The sequence below is a fragment of the Leucopleurus acutus genome (assembly GCF_964270905.1).
Source record: "Leucopleurus acutus genome assembly, chromosome: 2".
NCBI lineage: Eukaryota > Metazoa > Chordata > Mammalia > Artiodactyla > Delphinidae > Leucopleurus > Leucopleurus acutus.
The window spans coordinates 163,342,031-163,362,399 of record NC_139143.1 but is presented as its reverse complement, the minus strand read 5'-3'; the positions used below and the strand labels follow the sequence as shown (position 1 = coordinate 163,362,399).

At 53.7% G+C, this 20,369-nt stretch overlaps 1 protein-coding gene across 3 annotated transcripts; it reads right to left on the bottom strand.

Annotated features, from left to right (window-relative positions):
- Nucleotides 1-4,850: 4,850 nt before the first annotated feature.
- RSPO1 (R-spondin 1) lies at nucleotides 4,851-19,531 on the bottom strand (the record flags this gene model as incomplete). 3 transcript variants are annotated; one of them, XM_082832520.1, is made up of 5 exons in its annotated part: nucleotides 4,851-5,050; nucleotides 5,759-5,947; nucleotides 6,241-6,390; nucleotides 8,377-8,663; nucleotides 19,434-19,531. In XM_082832520.1, 5 exons carry the CDS (start codon nucleotides 19,529-19,531, stop codon nucleotides 4,887-4,889), a joined length of 888 nt encoding a protein of 295 aa, XP_082688646.1. In that variant the 3' UTR covers nucleotides 4,851-4,886. The 3 variants fall into 3 exon arrangements, with proteins under 3 accessions (XP_082688646.1, XP_082688647.1, XP_082688648.1); XM_082832521.1 differs by having other exon boundaries at nucleotides 8,377-8,568; nucleotides 19,438-19,531; XM_082832522.1 differs by lacking the exon at nucleotides 5,759-5,947 and having other exon boundaries at nucleotides 8,377-8,568; nucleotides 19,438-19,531.
- Nucleotides 19,532-20,369: the final 838 nt, after the last annotated feature.

Here is a 20,369-nt window from a genome sequence, read left to right as displayed (position 1 = left end):
AAACAAATGCATTCTCTGGAGAATTGATCTGAAACATACCAGAGCTGGCACTGGGTAAGGTGGCCAGAAATGTGTTAGTCCGAGCAAGTCTGCGACCCTGTAGAGGAAAAACTTAACATTTTCCAAATGACACTGTGGCCAGATAACAGCAGTATGCACATCACATGCTATTGTTGCCTAAACCTGGGAGTCGGGTTAGGAATCTTTTTCTCTTTTTAAATATTTATTTATTTGGCTGCGTTGGGTCTTAGTTGCAGCATGTGGGATCTTCGTTGCGGTGTGTGGGCTTCTCTCTAGTTCCAGAGCACTGGCTCTCTAGTTGTGGCGTGCGGCCTCAGTAGTTGCGGCACGTGGGCTTAGTTGCCCCTCAGCACAGGGGATTAGTTGCCCCGTGGCGTGTGGGATCTTAGTTCCCCAACCAGGGATCAAACCCATGTCCCCTGCATTGGAAGGCCAATTCTTAACCACTGGACCGCCAGGGAAGTCCCCGTGTTAGGAATCCTGACGTGACTCCTCTCTCCAGCACACCCTCACTCTGAAAATCACAAAGTGTGACTTCTTATCCAACCTATGGTCTCTGGCCTCAGGTGGGTTGCTTCTAAGGCTGCAAGCAGGTAACTGCCCCCCCCCATCTTGAAACCCATACCCTACCTCCAGCTCAAAAAAAGCATTGTTAGTCTTAAAAGGACAGAGTGAGACAGATGGGGGTAGATCCAGGTGGGAATGTTTGCAAGGACACACTGGAATTGTACCTGAACGCACCAGTATATCCGTCCCAGGAGAATTCCCTCCCACCGGTAATTCTGCAGATGTGGAAGCTCAGGACCCCCTGGAGCTCCTATTAAGTTCCCTCCCTTAATGCCTAAAGCATCAAGAGCGGCGTTAGGAGGGATGTGGAGAAGTGGGATGCCTCAGCATCACCCGGGTGATGCAGGAGCTACAGGAGGATCCAGCTCACTCTGATTCTAAGATTCTGGGTTTTGGTTTTGATGTTTTAGAGGAAAGCTGAGGACAGTGCTTCTGAAACGTTTAACATGCATGTGAATTACCTGGGGGATCTGTTACAAGGCAGATTCCGATTTCTAGGGCTGGAAGGGGCCTGAGAGTCTGCATTTTTAGCAAACTTTCAGATGAGGCTGAGGTTGCTGACCCATGGCCACCCTTCAAGTAGCAAGGACCTGAGGTTCTGGGAGATGGGGACAAATCAGAGCCAGAGACAGCCAAGACATGCAGGGCCTGATACCCAGACAAAGACAGAAAAACAGAGAAGCAATGGCACACACAGATAGAGCTAGGGGTTGATGAGGTGGGAACAGAGAAAGACACGGTGACAAAAAGTGGGACAGAGAAGGGACAGAGTCAGAGAAGCAGGGAGGGGCAAAGGCAGAGAGACCAAATCAGAGATGGACGATGCATAGGGCTAGAGAGACTGGCAAAGACAGAGCCGGGGCAGAGAGAGAAGGCAAAGTAAGGGGTTAGGGGAGAGGACGGAGCCAGCCCGTGACCACCCAGGCTCCTGACCAGCAGCGAAGGGGCTCAGAGATATGGGTGGGTCGATCCCCACAGTGTGTCAGGTGCACAGACCTGAGATTCTCCACTTCCAAACCTCCCAGCCTTCCCGCTCCGGCACCCCCGTCTCTTTGCTCCTGTGAGAGCTGTCCCTCCCCACAGAGTCTTTCGGCACTGATTTCCCCTTCTCTCTCCTGTGTGTTCAACCTCTTCCTCTTAACTGGACCCTTCCCAGCAGGTTTTAAACATTTTCAAATCTTTCCCACCTAAAAAAAAAAAAAAAAAAAAAAAAAAAAAAAAAAAAAGACACTCTCTTGAGCCCATATCTCTTTCTAGCCCCTGTCTTACTTCTCTGTCTCTCGGCTAAACTTCTGGAAAGAATTTGTGCTGAATTCTGCCTCCATCACCTTCTCCAAACAGCTCTGGCTGAGGCCACTGCTGGTGCACATGTTGTAAGTCAGTGGTCAGTTTCCAGGCCTCATTTATTTGCATCTAGCAGCTTTTGGTCCCCTTGATCTCCGCTCCTGCTTGCTGGCTTCTGGGACGTGACCCTCCCTTGGCTTTTCCTTTGCCCGCTTGTTCTCTGACTCTTCTGCCAACCGATCCTCTGTTATCTGATCTTCATCCTTGGAGGGCCCAGAGCTGGGTGCTGAGGCCTCTCTTCACCCAGGGCTCTTCCCAACCCACAGCCCCAGCGATCTTCTCTACGCCAGTTGGCATTCCAGCTCAGACGTCCCCTGTGCGCTCTAGACCCGTATCTGTGTCAACGCAACGTCTACCCACCCTCGTCACCAGGATGTCTCATGGGCACCTCAAACTCTACACGGTCAAAACCAAAGTTTTGGTCTTCTTTCTCCTTCCAAACTGGTCTTCCTCACGAGTTCCACATCTCGGAACACAGCACCATCCTCTGTCTGGATGTTCAAGCCAGAAATGGGGACTTCATCCTTGACACCTCCCTCTCCCTTTCTCCCCTTTTCCATGTCCGGTTTATCACCAAACTCTGCCAACTTTATTTTCCAGATACCTCTGATTGTGTCCTCTTCTCTCCATTTCCACTGTCACCACCACATCTCACCTGGATGAGAGCAACAGCCTCCTGAACAACTTCCCGAAAATCTGTCGTCTATACAACGGCCGACATGATCAGACTTGCCTTTTGCAAATCTGGTCCTGTGGGCTGGCTGCTTAAAACTCTTCAGCGGCCTCTCTTGGCTCTGAGAATAAGGACCCAGCTCTAGGCGACCTTTCTGGGAACATCTCACCTCTCTTGCCCTCCAGGCCTCCCAGCTGTATTGGCCTTCTTTCAGTTCATTGAACACCAAGCTCCTGGCTGCCACAGGACATTTGTATGTGCTGTGCCCTCTATCTAGGACTATGCTGTCCAATACAGTAGCCACGAGCCACATACGGCTAGTGATCAATTGAAACGTGGCCAGTGCAACTGAAGAACTGAATTCTTAATGTTATTTCATTTCAATTAATTAAATTAAAATTTTTAAACACATTCAATTCAGTTATCAGAAAATTTTAACCTAGTCTTTAAACACTTTGGGTATGTGAATCTACTTTTCGACTTGAATTTTTATTAAATCAAAATACATATCAAGTATTCCTGGTGAAAATTTAGTATCTGAATTAAGATACGCTGTAAGTGTAAATATACACACAGAATGTTGAAGACTTAGTTTAAAAAAAGAATGTAAAATATCTCACTACTAATTTTTTATATTGATCACATGTTAAAAAGATAACATTTTTGCATATATTTGGTTAAATATAAGATATAATTAAAATTAGCTTCACCTGTTTCTTTTTACGCTTTAAATGTGGCTGTTAGAAAACTGTTAAATGAGATAAGTGGCTCATATTGTATTTCTATTGGACAGCACTGGTCTAGAATGCCGTTCCTCGTCTTTGTGTTAACTCTTATATTTATCCTTCAGAGCTTGGCTCAAAGGTCACCCCCTCTAAAAAGCTTCCCCGAGATAGGGTCTTTTATTTTTATTTAGTTTTCTTTACTTTCATAGCTCTGTGTATGTTTCAGTGGTTGCCTGCCTTTAACTCCTCTCGTTTATAATTATACATTTATTCAAATGATTACTTGATTCATGCCTGTTCCCCCACCAACCTCTAAGTTCCATAAGAGCAAGACACCTGTCTGGCTCCCCTCTGCAAACCAAACATTCATCCAGAGCCTGGTGCCCGGATGGCTGCCAGTGGACACTTCAGAGCACCACAAGAAGTGATTTTATCCACTGTTCTGCCTTCCCGTCCAACGGTCCCCAACCATCTCAGAGAGCCTGAGCACTCCCTCCCCCTAGAAGTGCCACTATAGCCCTTCCGTATATAGATTCTGCCTCTCCCAGGTGGGAAGTCTCCCTTTACAGCCGACCAGAATCCTTCCTGCTGCAAGCTGGCCGAGACCTTCGTTCCATCCTTAGAGGTAATTAAAGCAGTGTCTCTCAAACTTGAACGTGCATGCCAGTCACTTGGAACCTTGTAAAAGTGCAGACTCTGGTTCATCAGGTCTGGGATGGGACCTGAGATTCTCACTTCTCACAAGCTGCCTAGTGGTAATGTTGATGCTGGTCTGCAGACCACACTCTGAGTAACAAAGATGTAGAGAATCTGGTTACTGCTCTACATATCCCCCAAGTTTCCTTCCTGCTCTGGACCTTCTGTAAATTAGACCAGGAGGGGTCTCTTGAAATTCATTTCCTGCTCCCGTGTACTCTACCAACCCCATACCCTGAAAAGAAACGTGGTACCTGTGGCTACTGTTGTCATTTGGTTTTCGTTTTTAATTTGAAATAAACCTTTAAGCAGTTTTCAGAGTCAGGAAAGCCCTGATACGGATCGTGGAGGTGTAACAATACTCTCCAAAGATAAAGTCACACAGCTGGAGATGCTGAACCCCTCTCAAGCTTTGGCTGCGGTCTGCCACACCGGGCTGGTCCTATCAGCTCCTCCAGAAGTCTCCACTCTGCAGAGTCTGGGCTCGGAGGCTGGAAAACATTCTCTCTGATGTGCCCGCCGGGAGCATCACAAACCAAGTGTGCGCCACTAGGCCCTCTGCAGGGCAGAGACGACCCCTCTGCCTCCCTGCCCTGCTGACCCGGTGATGTCCGAGGGACAGAAGTGTCTTCCGGTAACCTCGATTGTGTGTGTGTGTGTCCGCGTGTGCGCGTGCACACGTTTGCATGTATGTCAGTTACACGTTTGGACGTGGGGTCTGTGTGCTCGTATCTGTGTGTACGTGTAGGTAGGGAGAGTGTGTGTATGCGTTGCCCCCAGTGCTCAAGTTCGGTAAAGCTCTCATCACACAGAGCAGTGCTGGACTCTTTCTGCACAGGCCCGGACGCTGAACAGTGTCCCTAGGTGGACCCCGCAGAGGTGACCGGCCCCACTGTCCCTTGCTGCTGCCGCTGCTGGCCCTTGCGTCTCCGAGCACCGGCGCCCGCCTCCTTGTTCTCCTTCCGGCCGGGGTTCCTGTTGGCATGCTCCTGCCGGCCCTGGCCGCCCTTCCTCCTCTTCTGCCCTGTAAGAGTCAACAAAGGGCGTCCTGACACAGCAGGGAGGCCCTGGGCATGGCCAAGGGCCCCGAGGAGGAATGTGGTGAGGAAGCTGGGCAGGGGGAGGTGGGGAGGAGGCCCATAAGCAGTCGGGGTCCCCTCAAGGTCTCCTCTGAGAAGCAGCCACTGCAGAGGGCGCTGCAACATGGGTACTGAGAAGGGGTCCCGTGAGCCTTTTCACCCTGCACCCCTCGATGAACCAGACGCCCTCCTCTTCCTCACGTCTTCCTCAGACCTTTGATCCCAATGGGCCGAGGGCATCTCCCAGATGGTCACTGCAGCTCTCGGGACAGGCAGGACGCCTCCCCCCCACCCGCCACTCCCCCACCCCAGGACACTGCCACATCATTGTCACCTGCAGGCTGTGTGACCTTGGACAAATCACTGCACCTCTCTGGGTCTTAACACCCCCTTCTACGTCCCCATCATCTGACCTCTGAGGGCGCTTCCAGTGCCGACATCCACTGGCTCAGAAGAAATGGGGAGGGATAGGGCCATAGCAGCTTCCCGGCCCATCACACAGCTGCGGGGCCCACTCTCTGCCTGGCATGCGTTTGCACAGTATGGAGTCCTGGCCTGAGCCCTCTCCTGGGCCACAGGCAGGAAGCAGAGGGGGTCAGAGCTCTCGTGGCTGTGTTGACCCCCGACCCCAGGGAGGTGAGGCCGCAGCTCACCCTCCGGGCAGGGTGTCCTCCGCCCCGTGCACCTCCGGGTCTCCTTGGTATCGGAGCAGACGGCGTGGTCCCCCCCAGGGGCGTGCAGCACTCTCCGTGTCCGCTCCTCCGAGCCCCTCCGGAAGCCACAGAGCTTCTTCTTCTTGGAGCATGGCCCCCACAGAGACCACTCGCTCATTTCACATTGCGCTGGCAGGAGGGGAGGGAAGCAAGAGGACAAGGGGGTCACGTCTCCTCCCCTGGCCCCGGGTACCCCAGGGGAGCCCCTCCCATCTGCTCTCAGCCGCAGCCCCAGGCTAGAGGCGTCTTTAGCCCAGAAGGCAGAAGAGTCCTGAGGGGAAGCTCAGAGGGTGGTGGTGATGCGCTTTCGCTGCACAGGGCCCAGCCCACGCTCGCCCTGGCCAGATCCCCCCAGCCCGCCCCTCCTCCGGGGTCCTGGACCCTGGGCCGCAGCGTTTGCCCGCCGCGCCTTCCTGCCTTACCGGGGCTGCTGCACTCCATGGTGCCGTTGGCAGCCGCAGAGCCCTCGGGACAGGCGGGATAGCAGCGGCCCTTGTGCAGGTACAAGCTCTCCTTACACTTGGTGCAGAAGTTGTGGCTGAAGCAGGCCTCACAGTGTTCGATCTTGCATTCTGAGGAGAGGGCCAGATTGGGGGCCTCTGGCTCAGCCGCGGATAGACGCCTCCCCTGGTCCCCGTGGCCACCCAGCCACGCCCACTCACACGGGGCAGGACAGGGGTCTGGGGCTGCAATTACCGCAGGGGAGTCTTGGGACGGAGAGAAAGGAAGGCAAGGGGATGGGGGGAGAGGTCAAAGCAGCCTCTCTTGAGGGCTGGCTGGGACTCCTGCCACGGTCAGCCAACCTCAGCCCCAACCCAACCCCAGGCCCGGGAGCCCAAGGGGAGGCCCAAGAGAGCCGGTTTCAGAGGAGAGGAGATTAGTGGGGGCGAGAGGAGCGTCCCAGCCTCTCACGGCACCCCGAGGACCACCTAAGCAGAGCTGAACCGAGGGATACAATGACACCCCGAGAGTGGCTGTGTGGTCTCCTCTCCCCCTATTGCCGGGCATCCACAGGACCCCAGAGCCCGGTTCTCCTCCTGCCCGGGGCAGCAAGAGTCTGCCTGGAGTAGGGGAGAGCGATCCCGGGGCAAATTCCTCTGCCTCTACAAGACCGGCTTCCAGGAACCACCTTGGTTGGACTCCTGGGTCCCTCCCCGAAGCCCTCCTGCCAGCTCTCCCTCCTCTGGGGAAGTGGGGGGAGGGTGGGTGGCCGGGCTAGGCTAGAAGCTGGAGGGGTCTTTCACAATCTCTCCCCTCCTGGATTGTGGGTGGAGCTGACTTCTCCCCAGTCTCCACCCCTGAAGCCTGGGATGACAGTTTCCCAGAAGCTGACACAGCCAGGAACGCCCTACCCCAAATCCCTGAGGACCAGGGTTCCAAAGGACCAGTCCCAGGGTCCTACCTCCGTGCTCACAAGCTTCCCAACGCCACCCCACCCTCCTCTGTGCCTCCTGGCCTCTGATTCCTGGGTTTGGTGGCAGGCAAAATATGAACAAAAGTAAGAATAACAGTAGCTGTTTATTGAGTGCCAGACCCTGAGGGCCTCCACATGCCTCTTACAACAGCCCGAGGGGGGAAAAAGCAAGCAGCCACGTTTGGAAGATGAGGTTTTGAGAGGCTGTGACTCGCCCAAGGTCACACAATGAATAAGCAGCAGGGCTGGGATTAGAACCCAAGTCGGCTGAACTTGGATCAGTCATTTCCCCTGAGACCTCGACGTTATCAGCTATGAAAAGGGTACCATCACTTAAGTCCATCTCCCTCCAAAGGTGGTTGGGAGGCTCAATTGATAGGAGGTCTGGAAATGCCTTCTAAACTCCAAGGCTCTGAACAGAACGGGAAGGTCACTGGCATTGTTTACAGGAGAGTGTTCGCTGCATGTCCCCCAGCCGAGAGGGAGGTGTGACAGCATGTGTCTTGGAGCATGTGGGACAGTAGCTGGTGTGAGAGAGCGGAGCAGAGTGAGAAGGGGGGGGGGGGGAAAGGGTGGGGAGAGAAGGCTGACCAGGGCTTGAATTTCCCTGCCCTCAGTGGAGCCGGCAGTGATTTTCTGGTTATGTGTCTCAGAGGCATCTTTCTGGCTGCAGTGCAGAGGGAGGGTGGAAGGGAACCAGATGAGGGTTGGGGGACAGATGAACAGGCTATTGCAATGGTCAAGGAGAGACGTGATGGGACCCTGAATAAGACCATGGCAGTGAGGATGGAAAGAAGATGAAGGAGGCACAATTTGGTTATTGGATGGATGGGGTGGGAGCATAAATGAGAGGTTGGCTCTCAGGTCTGTGGCCTGGGTGATGGGTTGGGACACTGAGAGTGACCCAATACAGGTCAGCGCAGGTTTGGAGGGAGGACATGTGGCTATGGTATGGGTTGGAAACGTGGGTGGGATGTCTGGGGAGAGGTCTGGTCAGCAGCTGGATTTTTAAATCAAGAACTCCCCTCCTCAGTATCCCTCTATTTCTCTTGTAGTACATCAACAGTTCAAAGCACCGCCCCACCCCACCCCCGCCCCATGTCCAGAGCTTCCGGTGCCCTTACCCAGCCCCGCCCACACTCACTGATGCACTTGTTCATGTCAGGGTTGCGGGCATCAAAGTATCCAGGTGGGCAGGACGGCAAGCAGACGCCCACCTGGCGGATGTCGCTCCTCTCCAGCAAGATGAACAGCTTGGGTGAGCACTTAAGGCAGCCGTTGACCTCCGAACAGAGCTCACAGCCTTTGGCACAGGCCTGGCTCCCCTCAGCGCTGACTGCAAGGATGGGGCAAGGGTGAGAGGCAGCTGTGGGAGAGACCTCCATGTTTCCCAGAATCCCACAAGGATGGGAAGTGAGTAGACAGGAGTTTCAGCCCGTAGAATGAATGTGCTTCTCAGAAAGCACAGGCCAGGCTGGTAGCTCTCTGCAAGGCTGCTTTATAAACCTCCCCAGTATCTGCTTTCAAGGGAGCTAGCACAGCAAGAGCTGCCACCCACCCTAAATGCCTCTTTAGGTCCAGGTGCAACACAAACTCACCCTCCAGGCTTGCCCCGTCATCCCCAGAGGAGGCACTGAAGCTGCACCCATCCTGGAATTTACACATTCCCTCATCCCCACCCCCACCCCAGAGGAAGGAAAGCTCAGCCTCAGGTATGGATGGAGGGCTTTCATCCTTGAGAAAAGTTTAAGGACAAGAGGCATAATGAGAAAGACACCACCTGCCCAGAGACAGGAAGACAGCTGGAATAACCTGCATCTAGAACAGTGCTCTCAAGCAGAGATGAGTCTGCTCCCCAGAGGACATTTGGCAAAGTCTAGAGACGTGTCGATTATCACACTGGCGGGGGGGGGTTGCTAGTGGCATCTGGGGGACAGAGGCCAGGGAGGCCGTTAAACATCCTACGATGCGGGGGGGCAGCTCCTACAAAAACAATGTGGCCCAAGATGTCAAAGGTGTTGAGGTTGGAACCATCCTTTGAGCCAACGTGGTCCCCAGCCCCAGCGTCGAGTCTCAGACCTTTGATCTTGTTTCCTCATTCACTCGTTCAACCAACACTCACCTGGCCCCTCCCAGGTACCATGTGCCGTGTGAGTGCTGGCGACGTGGAGGGAAAGACGCCCGGCCAAGCTGAACTAATCTCTCAGGGGTTCAGACAGACCCGCAACCAGGAACATGCTGGCAGCCACAAGGCCACGCGATAGAGGACCCAGAAATAAGGGAGGAAGGAGTCACAGAGGAGGCGCCATTTGGGCCAGCTCTTGAAGAATAAGTAGCGATTTGTCCATTGGGAAGTGGAGACAAGGGCCCTCCAGGGGCAAGACCACAGAGGCGCAGAATGACCCCAAGGGAATTGCGGATAATTTGGAGTACAAGTGAAAGATAAGGTGTCCTATCGGGAGGGGCCTTTTATATCATGCCAATGGACTTGAATTCCATCCTGTCGGGCAGCTTTTCCCAAAGAGTATTCCTTGGAACGTGATTCCCCTAAATGTTCATAGAAGGATGTGGAGAAAAGGCCATTGCACCAGGTGAGACTGAGAACCACCGGGTCCGACAAGTCTAAGCAGGATTCTTTACTGCAGGACGTTTTGCAGCCTTTATTAGGCTCCTGTGAATTAGAGTGACTCCGTAAAATGGGGAAAGAGTGAACTGCACCTCTGAGACATTTTGGCCACAGAACCCTTGTTTTGCAGAGTTTGGGGGCCATCTTTCTGAGAGCCGATAAGACAACAGGAAGTCATTGGCAAGTTTTAAGCAGGAGAAACACCCAGTCTGATTTACATGTTGGGAAGCTTCCTCTGCAGCCTGGGGAGAGACCAGAGACTGGAGGACCTTTAGGGAGGAAGCTGACCTGATCATCCAGGTGAGAAAGTCTTAAACCGAGTTCTGTTCAGGGGAGATAAAGAGAAAACGATCTGAGAGTTGCTTAGGGGAAGCAATCAGTGTGGTTGTGGTGACCAAGCGTAGCGGGAGGAGGCTGCGGTACTTCCCGGGGTTCTGGCATAGGGGATGAGTGGGGCCAGTCACTAAAAGAGGAACCAGGCAGCGAGGTGCTGTAGATACAGGCTGGAGGCAGAGAGCCAGGGGAATCAGAGCAGAGATGGCAGGGGGTCGTGCTGCAACGGAGGACCCAGAGCTCAGGCTTCAGCTGGCTGGGCCTGAGCCGATGGCCCAGCCTGTGACCCTGGGAGAAATACTGCATCTTGTGGGCCTCCCTTCCCACCACCAAAATAGGGAGATCAGGAGGCCCACTCTGCAGGGTTGCAGGAAGAAGCACGTGCTCCAGGAATGATCCCTGATTTCAGAACAGGGGAATGAGTAAGAGAAAGGTGAACAGAAGAGAAGAGGGGAATAACAAACACAACAATAAAACAACAACAACAAAATCATAATCGTAATCATGGCAGCTTATTCCTAAAGGTTGAACACGTATTCTGTGGCAGGCGCTGCTCTCAGTGCTTTACAAATATTAACTCCTTTGAGCCTCACAACCCGTGAGGGGGGCGCTACTACTTTTATTTCATCCTGTTTCTCACAGATGAGGAAATGGAGAGGTCGAATTACTTAAACAAGGCTTCACCGCCAGTATGTGTTCCAGGCAGAGGGGACAAAGTTTATGAAAGCCAGGGGGTAGGACAATACAAGGTGACATGCAAACTGAAAGCATGGTCAGACTGATTTTTTTAAATAGAGAATTTATTTATTTATATAGAGTCAACGTTACCATTTAATTAATCAATGAATTTAAAACTTAATATCAGGGCTTCCCTGGTGGCGCAGTGGTTGAGAGTCCGCCTGCCGATGCAGGGGACGCGGGTTCGTGCCCCGGTCCGGGAGGATCCCACATGCCGCGGAGCGGCTGGGCCCGTGAGCCATGGCCGCTGAGCCTGCGCATCCGGAGCCTGTGCTCCGCTGCGGGAGAGGCCACAGCAGTGAGAGGCCCGCGTACCGCAAAAAAAACATAAAACTTAATATCACTCTTGTTGGTTGGGTCATTGTAAAAGAAAAAAACAAGGCTCCAAATGTGGTGTCGAAGTTACGAGGGAGCCCCCTTGGGATTAGTTTTCTAGTTCGGGCCATTATTCAGCTGTATTACAAATTAATGTCACTGTAGATTTTAGTACCAGTTTTGCTTCAAAGATATGAAGTTGTCTATACTCAAGGTTTTTATTTAAGTCATTATTGAAATGAATGCTCCTTCTAGGTTTTTGCCTTGGTTTCGAAAACCAAAGTCATCCAGGTGTCCCAGCTGTGGGCCTCTATCACTATGCTCCCGTAACTCATTTATTCCTTCCTTATCACTTCTGTTAAGGACAGATTTGCAAAGGGCCTTCTCAGAATCCTGCTGCCCGACCCCACTCAACCAACAACAGATCTCTGTGTGCATCTCCCTTCAGAGCTCTCAGTGACACGCAAGAGAAAGTGCGGCCCGTGGGGGATCTGAAATTAGTTCAGCATGGCTGGTGTGTGGAGTGAGTGGAGAGGGAAGCAGGGGCCAAAGCAGGAACAGCCTCGAACCCTTATAAAGGAGTATGGACGTTACCCTAAAGGCCATGAGGAATCCCTGGGGGCTTTAAAACAGGAGACATGGCCAGGATTCCAGTTTAGAAAGATCACTCTGTGGTGTGGAGACCAGATTGTAGGGATGGCAAACCTGGAGGGAGGAGGACTCCCAGGTTCAAAGAGATGGAGCTGAACCAAGAGGATGGACAGGTGTAGACACAGGTGAGATATTCAGATGGTAGAATCAATGAGACTAGGTGATGAACTGGACGTGGGGTGAGAGTCCGGGGAAAGCACAGGTCAAGGGTGATGCCTAGGCGTTGGGCTTGGGTGGTGGGGTAGCCGTTGGTCCTTCACCAAGAGAGGGCCCACAGGAGGAAGAGCAGATCTGGGTGGAGGAAATGATGCCTTGTGTTGAGTTTGTGGTTCTCATGAGACGTCCGGGGGGATCTACTAGGCAGCTGAACCTGTGGGTCTGGAAGTCAAGAGAAACATTTTGCCTGGAGATGGAGACACGGAGCCCTTTATATAAAACAGTCATCAAAGGCCTAGAGGTCCGTGAGATGACTAGCAGAGAGGGCACAGACAGTGAGAAAAGGCATTAGCCATTGAAGAGAAGGGCAGAAACAGAAGGGCCAACGAAGGGGCTGAGGAGGACCCAGACAGGTAGGGACACTCAGAAGCTGCATCACGGAAGCCAAGAGAAGAGGACACTCAAGGGGGGAGCGGGGAGCCCAACGCCAAACGCTTCTGAGATGTCACGTAAGGAATCAGCCACAAATCAGCCACGTAAGGAATGGCATCCCTGGTGGGGGTGGAGGGCAGTGGCTGAAGGGTAAAGGAAGGTGAGGAAAGAGAAACATCTTATTCAAGAGACTGGCTATGGAGAAGGGAGAGAACTCAGGGATCCGTCCTGGGAGCCATCACTGGGGCTTAAATCCCTGGGAGAGGAAAGCGTCCCGGGGGAAGGAGCTGTGCAGCTTGAGAAGAGGATCAAGAACTGCGGCCCGGGCAGTACTCGCATTCAACACACAAGTAGAGGAAGGTGCCCGGAAAGAAGCTGAGAAGGAATAATTGGAGAGATGGAAGGACATTGACGGGGGTGGGGGATGGAAACCGAGTGGAAAAGGGCGAGATCTGCGGGGACCGGGGCTGGGAGGAGACCGTGAGGGGGGAGCCCTGGGCAAATCTACAACACGTGCACTAAGAGGTGATTGGGTGACCTCAACAAAGGCAGTTTGGTGGAGTGGTGGGATGCCAGCCAAACCACAGGGGGCTGAAGAGTGAGTGGAGGGGATAGAGGTGGGGGGGGGTAAAGTGAGGAGAGGGACAGAGGGGGTCAGGGAACACAGACAGAAAGGAGAGACCAGCTGGGGGTGGGGAATGTGATCACAAGACAGAGGCAGGGTGAAGTGATGGAGTGAAGACCCAAGGATACGAGAGGGTCAAGATACAGAGCTCAGGTGGTAAGACAGGCCTTGAGGCTTGGGGCTGGGGTCAGGGACAAGAGACTAGGGAGCTGAGCTCCATGAGGTTCGGGGACTCAGGAAGGGAGAGTGGTGCTCAGCAAGGAGGAGGGGGCTTGGTGACGGGCAGGGGCAGTCCGCTGAGGAAAGAGACACTTATCAAGGGGAATGGGAACCAAAGGGTGTTCTCGGCTTAGTGAGGCAAATAGATGGGCAGCAAGCGGATGGAAAGCCAGAGGGGAGGGGGCTCTGTGTGTGCCGGGGTGGGGGGTGTCCAAGGAAGATGCTGGGTATGGGCAGAGGTTACATAATGATTCAAAGGGAGAAACAGGCTCACTCATTCCACGGACGTTCACCGCACACCTAACACGTGTCAGAACTGCTAGGAACTGGGGATGTGGAGATGCAGCAACAAACGCCCACCTAGGGCTGGCTGCACACTGTGAGGACTGTAGGAGCGATGAAGGGCATGCCCTTATGCAGCAGGCTAGGTGAAGAGGGAGTGCAGACAGGAGAAACAGCCTGTGCAAAGGCTCTGAGGCACTGACCATCCGAGGGCATCCACAGAATGGAAAATAGGGCTTTAGTCTATTGACAGGGAAAGGGACCTCAGAAGGGCGTGGTCAGATTCACAATCTGAAATGCTGCCTCGGGCTTCTGTGCCCCAGACAGGAGGGTTGCATGCCGGGGAGGCAGCCTGGCAGGGCTGGAGCCTGGCTGAGGATGGGTGGGCTCAGTGATGGGGAGGGCGCTCAGGGAGCTGACGGAGCCTCCTTCCAAGCTCTTCACGAAACCCCCTCATGCAGTTCTGCCCTTCCCACCCCCACCCTACTGCCCCCGCTCCCAGGCACTCAGTGGAGCCTGAGTGCATGAACCAGGAAGGCAAGGCTGTGTCCTCCTCCCTTCCCTGGTGCGTCTCGCCCCCTTCATCCCCATGCAAACCCCTTTCGGGCTGATGTTTCTACAGTCAGGCCTTGCCCCAGGGTGGCTCAGCCCCCACCCCGCTGAAGAATGGCTTCTGGCCGCAGTGCCTCCTCTCCAGGGACTTCACTTCTCCCAGGTCCCCAACTTTGTCATCTCGAGATCTTTCCAAAACCCCAATTCTGATGGTGTCACACCCCTGCCTAAAACCCATCAATAGCTCCCTATTGGCTGCAGAATTAATACCCAGCTCTTCCACCTGGCCTAAAAATCTTCCATAGGCAGATCCCATCCACCTCATCTCTTCACACTACTTCTAAGCAATATGGAATTATTTTTGTTCCTCTGAACACATCACACTACTTCACACTTCTGTGCCTTTGCTCAAGTTGTTCCTTCTGCCTGGAACACCCTCTGCCTCCTCTTGAGTTTAACTTTTTCAAGTCTCAGAACTAAGGTCACCTCCTACAGGAAGTCTCCATTGATCTCACCTCCATGTAAAATCTGGATGGAGTATTTCTGTGTGTTCCCTGCCCCCAGTACTTGAATCCATCATGGTAGACGTCACCTTGTGTCGTTATTATCTGCTAATATGTCTTTGCCTCTCATTAGAAAGAGCTTTGGAGGTGGAGCCTGTCTTGTTTCTGAATGGGAGCCCAGTAAGGGGTGAGGCTCCACAGGGATAGGGCTACCCCAGAATGTAGGGCTGAGGATGTGACGAGTGAGGCAGAGGCTCAGGGAGGGGGTTATACGGATGGAGCTTACTGGGGGGCTTGATAAAGTGTGGGGAGCAGGACAGGATAGGAATGAGGAGTTACGGGAGGTTGGGCGAAGGTCAATGCCAAGGGAGGGGAACTCTCCATGACCCAGAGGAGGGCTGACCTTTGTTTGGGGGTGGTATCTAGTCTTGGAGGAATTAGACTCGGTGAGAGAGCCCTGAGTTAAGTGGGCGGGGGCAAGGGCAGGGCAGGGGGATGACAGGAACTGGCACCTTGCTGAGCGTGTTGAGGCCACATGCTCTCCCAGGAGATGTGCCCATTCCTGGTGCCCTGGGCACATCCCCCGGGAAGATCCGGCATCCTTTAACTCAGCTGTGAGCTTAGTTTAGACCTACACTTTTTCCTCGACCGGGCCCAAATAGCCTTTAACTGGCCTGTTTGCCTCCCATCTCGAACCACCTCCCCTCGCTCGGTCCTGCAGCTGGACCACACTGCTCCCCTAATTCAGATCTCTCCGTGGGTCCTCATTACCCACAGCTCAAGTCAGGTCAAGGGCCAACTCCTCAGCCTGGCGGGTACCAAGCGCTCCACCCTCCGACCTCTGCCCACTTGTGCGGCATCGCTCCCAGGACGCTCCCTCAGCTCCAGGCAGCTTTCGTTGCTCTACCCTGATGGGCGTTCAGCTTTTTGTTTTAACAGCACAACCCTTCTTTTCAGTAGAAAAGAGCGTCCACGTATAACACAGAATGAGCAGAGCGGCTCCAGTGAAAACCTCAGGGCTCCCTAGAACTGCACCCAGAAACCACTCCTCCAGCTACCCCCTAGCCGCACCCCACTTCCTGCACAGTCTGTGCCGCGCCCCAACTCCTCACCTTCGGACAGGCTGGTCCCCTGCCTGGAGTGCCCTCCGCCTCCCCCACCCCCCCACTCCCTTGCCTGCACATCAACTACTCATCTTTAAAATCACATCTCAGGAGTCACTCCCTCTGGGCCCTCGCAGCCCTCCTGGTTCCTTTCCACATCCTCTACACCAGGTTAAATTGCCTCTTCCCCCTTCACCCACGGGCTCCTCATGACCCGTCTCTGCCACCCGGGGCCGGGCTCTGGGGGTTCGCAACGGGCGAGTGGGGAATGGCCCAAGGAGTGAATGGGGCTTCAGCCAGGGAAGAGGGATTCTACAGATGGTTAGTGGCAGAGGGGAGGAAGGCTCCAGTTGGAGGACGGGGCAGTGAGAAGGGGCAAAAAGGGGAGTCCAGAGAAAGACAAATATGATATGATATCCTTACATGTGCAATCTAAAAAAGTGGTACAAATGAACATATTTACAAAACAGGAATAGAGTCACAGCTGTAGAAAACAAACTTATGGTTACCAAGGGGGAAGGGGAGGGGAAGGATGAATTGGGAGATCGGGATTGACATATATACACTAGTATATATAAAATAGATAACTAAAAAGGACCTGCTGTATAGCCCAGGGAACTCTACTCAGTGTTCTGTCGTGACCTGGATGGGAGGAGAATCTGGAAGAGAGTGGATTTACGTACACGTGTGGCTGGTTCCCTTTGCTGTGAGGCGGAAGCTAACACAGCATTGTGGATCGACTATATTCCAATAAAAATTAACTTAAAAAACGGGGAGTCCAGCTTCTGGAAGAGTCAGGGTTCAGTGAAGGAATGCAGGCTTCATGGGGGGCAGGACTGAGTGAAGGGGCCCAGGAATCAGACGGGAGAAGGGTCTCAGTAAGGGGAGGGGCACTCAGTGAGAGGCATGGTGAGGGAAAGACGGCCTGTGATGGGCAGGAAATCCAGGTGGGGAGGCGGTCAGCAGAGGGCAAGGGCCAGTGAGGGTGAGCGAGGAGAGGGTTCGGGGAGGGGAGGTGTCCTCAGTGAGTGGGACAGGAGGAGGACGCCCTGTCAGGGTTTAGGACTCACAGCTAAACTTCTCCCCTCTGTGCAGGGACACCATCTCTCAGACCTGAGATCACACATTTCTGGGCTCGAAACTGGTGTATGGCTCAGAGCTATACTGGGTGGCTTCTGGTGGCCCCACTGGCATGCAGTCACGGGATGGCAGAGGCGACAGACCTCAGGCTCATATACACAGCAAGCCTGCCTCTGCCCCCCAGGCTGCCCACTGCCCTTGCACGTGGTGGGGCCCAGAGCAGCCACACGTGCTGTCTCCATCCTTTCTTCCCTCCTCCACTCCCATGGAAACCCTGGGGCAAATGGTCCACAGCTTGTTTATATAATAATGACACGCATCTAAAAGAGCGGATATATGTATATGTATAACTGATTCACTTTGCTGTATACCTGAAACTAACACAACATTGTAAATCAACTATACTCCAATAAAAATTTTTAAAAAAGGGGCTTCCCTGGTGGTGCAGTGGTTGAGAGTCCGCCTGCTGATGCAGGGGACACGGGTTCGTGCCCCGGTCCGGGAATATCCCACATGCCACGGAGCGGCTGGGCCCGTGAGCCATGGCCGCTGAGCCTGCGCGTCCGGAGCCTGTGCTCCGCAATGGGAGAGGCCACAGAAGTGAGAGGCCCGCGTACCGCAAAAAAAAAAACAAAAACCATGACATGCATCCTGACCATACAGAGCTTGATATTTCACAAAGGTTTCACAATATGTGCACCTGTTATCTCATGTAACCCTCACTGCATTCCTGTACAATCACTCTTGCAGGTTTATGGTTATTTCACAAGTGTTGCCTAGCAACGTCTACCCCCATATCCCCCCCGAGCCTCTGTCCATTTTGGACCCTCGTCGCATCTTGAGTCTTTCCCACACCTCTCCCCAACCTCGTCGCACCCTTGATGGTGATCAAGGATGTCTGTCAGTGACGCCGTTTGGTAATAAACACTGGGCTAAATGCTATCGAGGCTGTGAGATGCGGCTCTATCAAAAGCGGGCACATCAAAATCGCTGCATTTGACTGGCTGTTGCTGGGAGTGGCCCATTCTGATGGCCAGACCAGTATTTTTCTCTTTTTTTAGTGCAAGCGATGAACCCAGGTCTTCTGACCCCCCCTGGTGTAGGTGAGTGTGCGGCTCACCAGTGGAAGCGTGACCACTAGTGCACATCCCATGAGGATGAGTGGCCTCTCCCGTTCTTTCTCTCCTCTCGGAAATAGAGGAGACTGATTATAAATCGCTAAACCGCATCTGGCCCGTGGAGTCCACACTACCGGGCACGACAGATGAGAAGGCAGGAAAATTAAGGCCTCGCTGCTGATTAAACCTAACCGTCTCTAATTGTTTGTTAAGCCGGGGATTTTCAGCTTCACCAGTTCACTGAGCTTCTCTCTCTGGGCTGGGTTCTGGCCTTGGCCACTCCCGTGGAGACCCAACAAAACTCCATTGCCTTTCAGCCTTTCCTGGCGGACCTGAGTCAGAAGGCCTCAGAAGTGAAGCAAGAGATGGTCGGACTAGACTTCAGAGGACCTGTCTGCCTGGGGGCGTGACATCTCGGGAAGCTGAGAGACAGATAGGCTCGGGTCGGGCCTCCATCCCGCTCCCTGGCACTGTCCCTCACACGCAGTGGCCACTCCCACCACACAATGGCAGGTACTGAACCCCCATCCCTGGAGGCATCAAGTGGAGCATGGGGGACCTGCTTTCAGGACTGCCTAGGATGGGATCCTGGGAGGGACGGCGAGGATGGCGGGGACAGGTAAACTCCTTCAGGCTCTGTTTTCAAGAAGACTGGGCTCACGGGGACCAGGAGACCTGGGTTCCAATACTGACTGCGTGTCCTTTGGAATGTCATCTCTTCCCCTTTCTTAGCCTCAGTTTTCCCATCTGTACAATGACAGGATTTAATTTTTTTTAGGCTGTGAAGACCCTTTCCTCCAATGACATCTTACGTGGAATCTTCCCAAAAGCAGGCAAGAGGGAAGCTGCTCTGGTTTGAAGGTGGGGGGCCAGCCTCCTGCCCACGGCCTCCCCTTCACCCCCCAGCACACATCTTTGAATCCCACTGGGCAGGTTTAAAAACCACAGCAGTGGACAGTCCCACGACCTTCTCTACTCCACTGTTTCTGCCCCGTGATCTGGGCAGGGACATCTGTTGCCCACCACGAGGCTGTGTGGGGTTCCTGGCCCCAAGGGGTTAAGGGCTGCACTTCAGACACCACTAAAAGAAAGGAGCCCTGAGCTCCTGTCCATAAAGGGGGGGACACAGCACCCCAGGAGCACCGGGCCGGGAAGCACTTCCATGGATACCACACAAAGCTGGTGTTATGTCAAAGGGCAGAATCCACAAACTGGACCCTCACAAGAGAGGGGTTAATCTAGAAAGCAGAGTCTACAAAGGGGAAAACAGACAGAGTGAGTAATCTACAGAGTGGGTAATCTCAACAAATTAATCCACAAACAGGATAATCTACTGAGCAGTGTAATAGACAAAGTAGAAATCTGCAATGGTCATCATAGAATGAAACGACCAAAGGCCCTAGTCCCCAGACAGCACCCTCACCACCACCACTCCCAAGGCCCACGGTGGTCCAGCCGCCTCCGTTACTCACTCCGCCTCTGCCTCTTCCCCTTGATCCCCCGGCTGCCGGCAGCGAGATGCATCCAGCTCAGAACCAGGGCCACCACACACAGCCCAAGCCGCATAGTCACTCGCCAGCTCAGGCCCCTGGTGGGAGGGGTGGTCTCTGGGGGGTGGATGGCACAGGGCTCTTGCTAACGCCTCCGGGGCTGGGTCAGCAGCAGGAGGCCCAGGCCTGGGCTGTATCCCAAATCCACCATAATCTCAGCTGGGGACAGAGAGGGTGTGGGGAGCCCACTTCTCCATCAGCCCATAAGGAGGTCCAGAGAGCTTTCCTCAAAGGCACCTTGGGGTGTCACATGGGAGAACTCTTTGTCCTTCAGCAGGGACACCTCCAAAAACCAACCTGTTGGGGGAGGAAAGAGAAGGGTTAATTCTGGGGAAACATGGGGCCCCCCAACCTATGCCACCTACGCTCCCATGTGGTTCCCTACCCAGGAGACTGTGAGAACTCAGAATGTTTGGACATTACAAGTTACCCACCTGGCGCCCCTGTAGGAGAAATCTGCTCCTCTTCCTATCTTGTAAGAGTCCCTACCATGGGATGGGAGTTGGCTGCCCAAGTGGTTGGAATATGGTGGACACTCAGATCAAACTTGTGGATCCCTGGAAACCAGCTGCCTGGTTTCCGACCTGCCCAATGTTAGGAAGTCCTTCTTTAGGTCTACCCTACAGACTTCATGCTGCAGTAACATCGTGTCTTTTAAAGAACAGCTCTCTCTGTCCTTCTGTGAGTGACCCCTCAGCCTTCTCTCCCCAGTGCTGAGTCACCAATGTGCCTTTCACCTGCCTGGAGCTAGAGCAGTGGCCCCCGACAAGCTGGCAGACCCTGCGTGGCCCTCTGGGCTTGGCGGGAGAAAAGGAAGTAAGGCTTCCCCTGGCCACAGAAACTCTGACACAGCA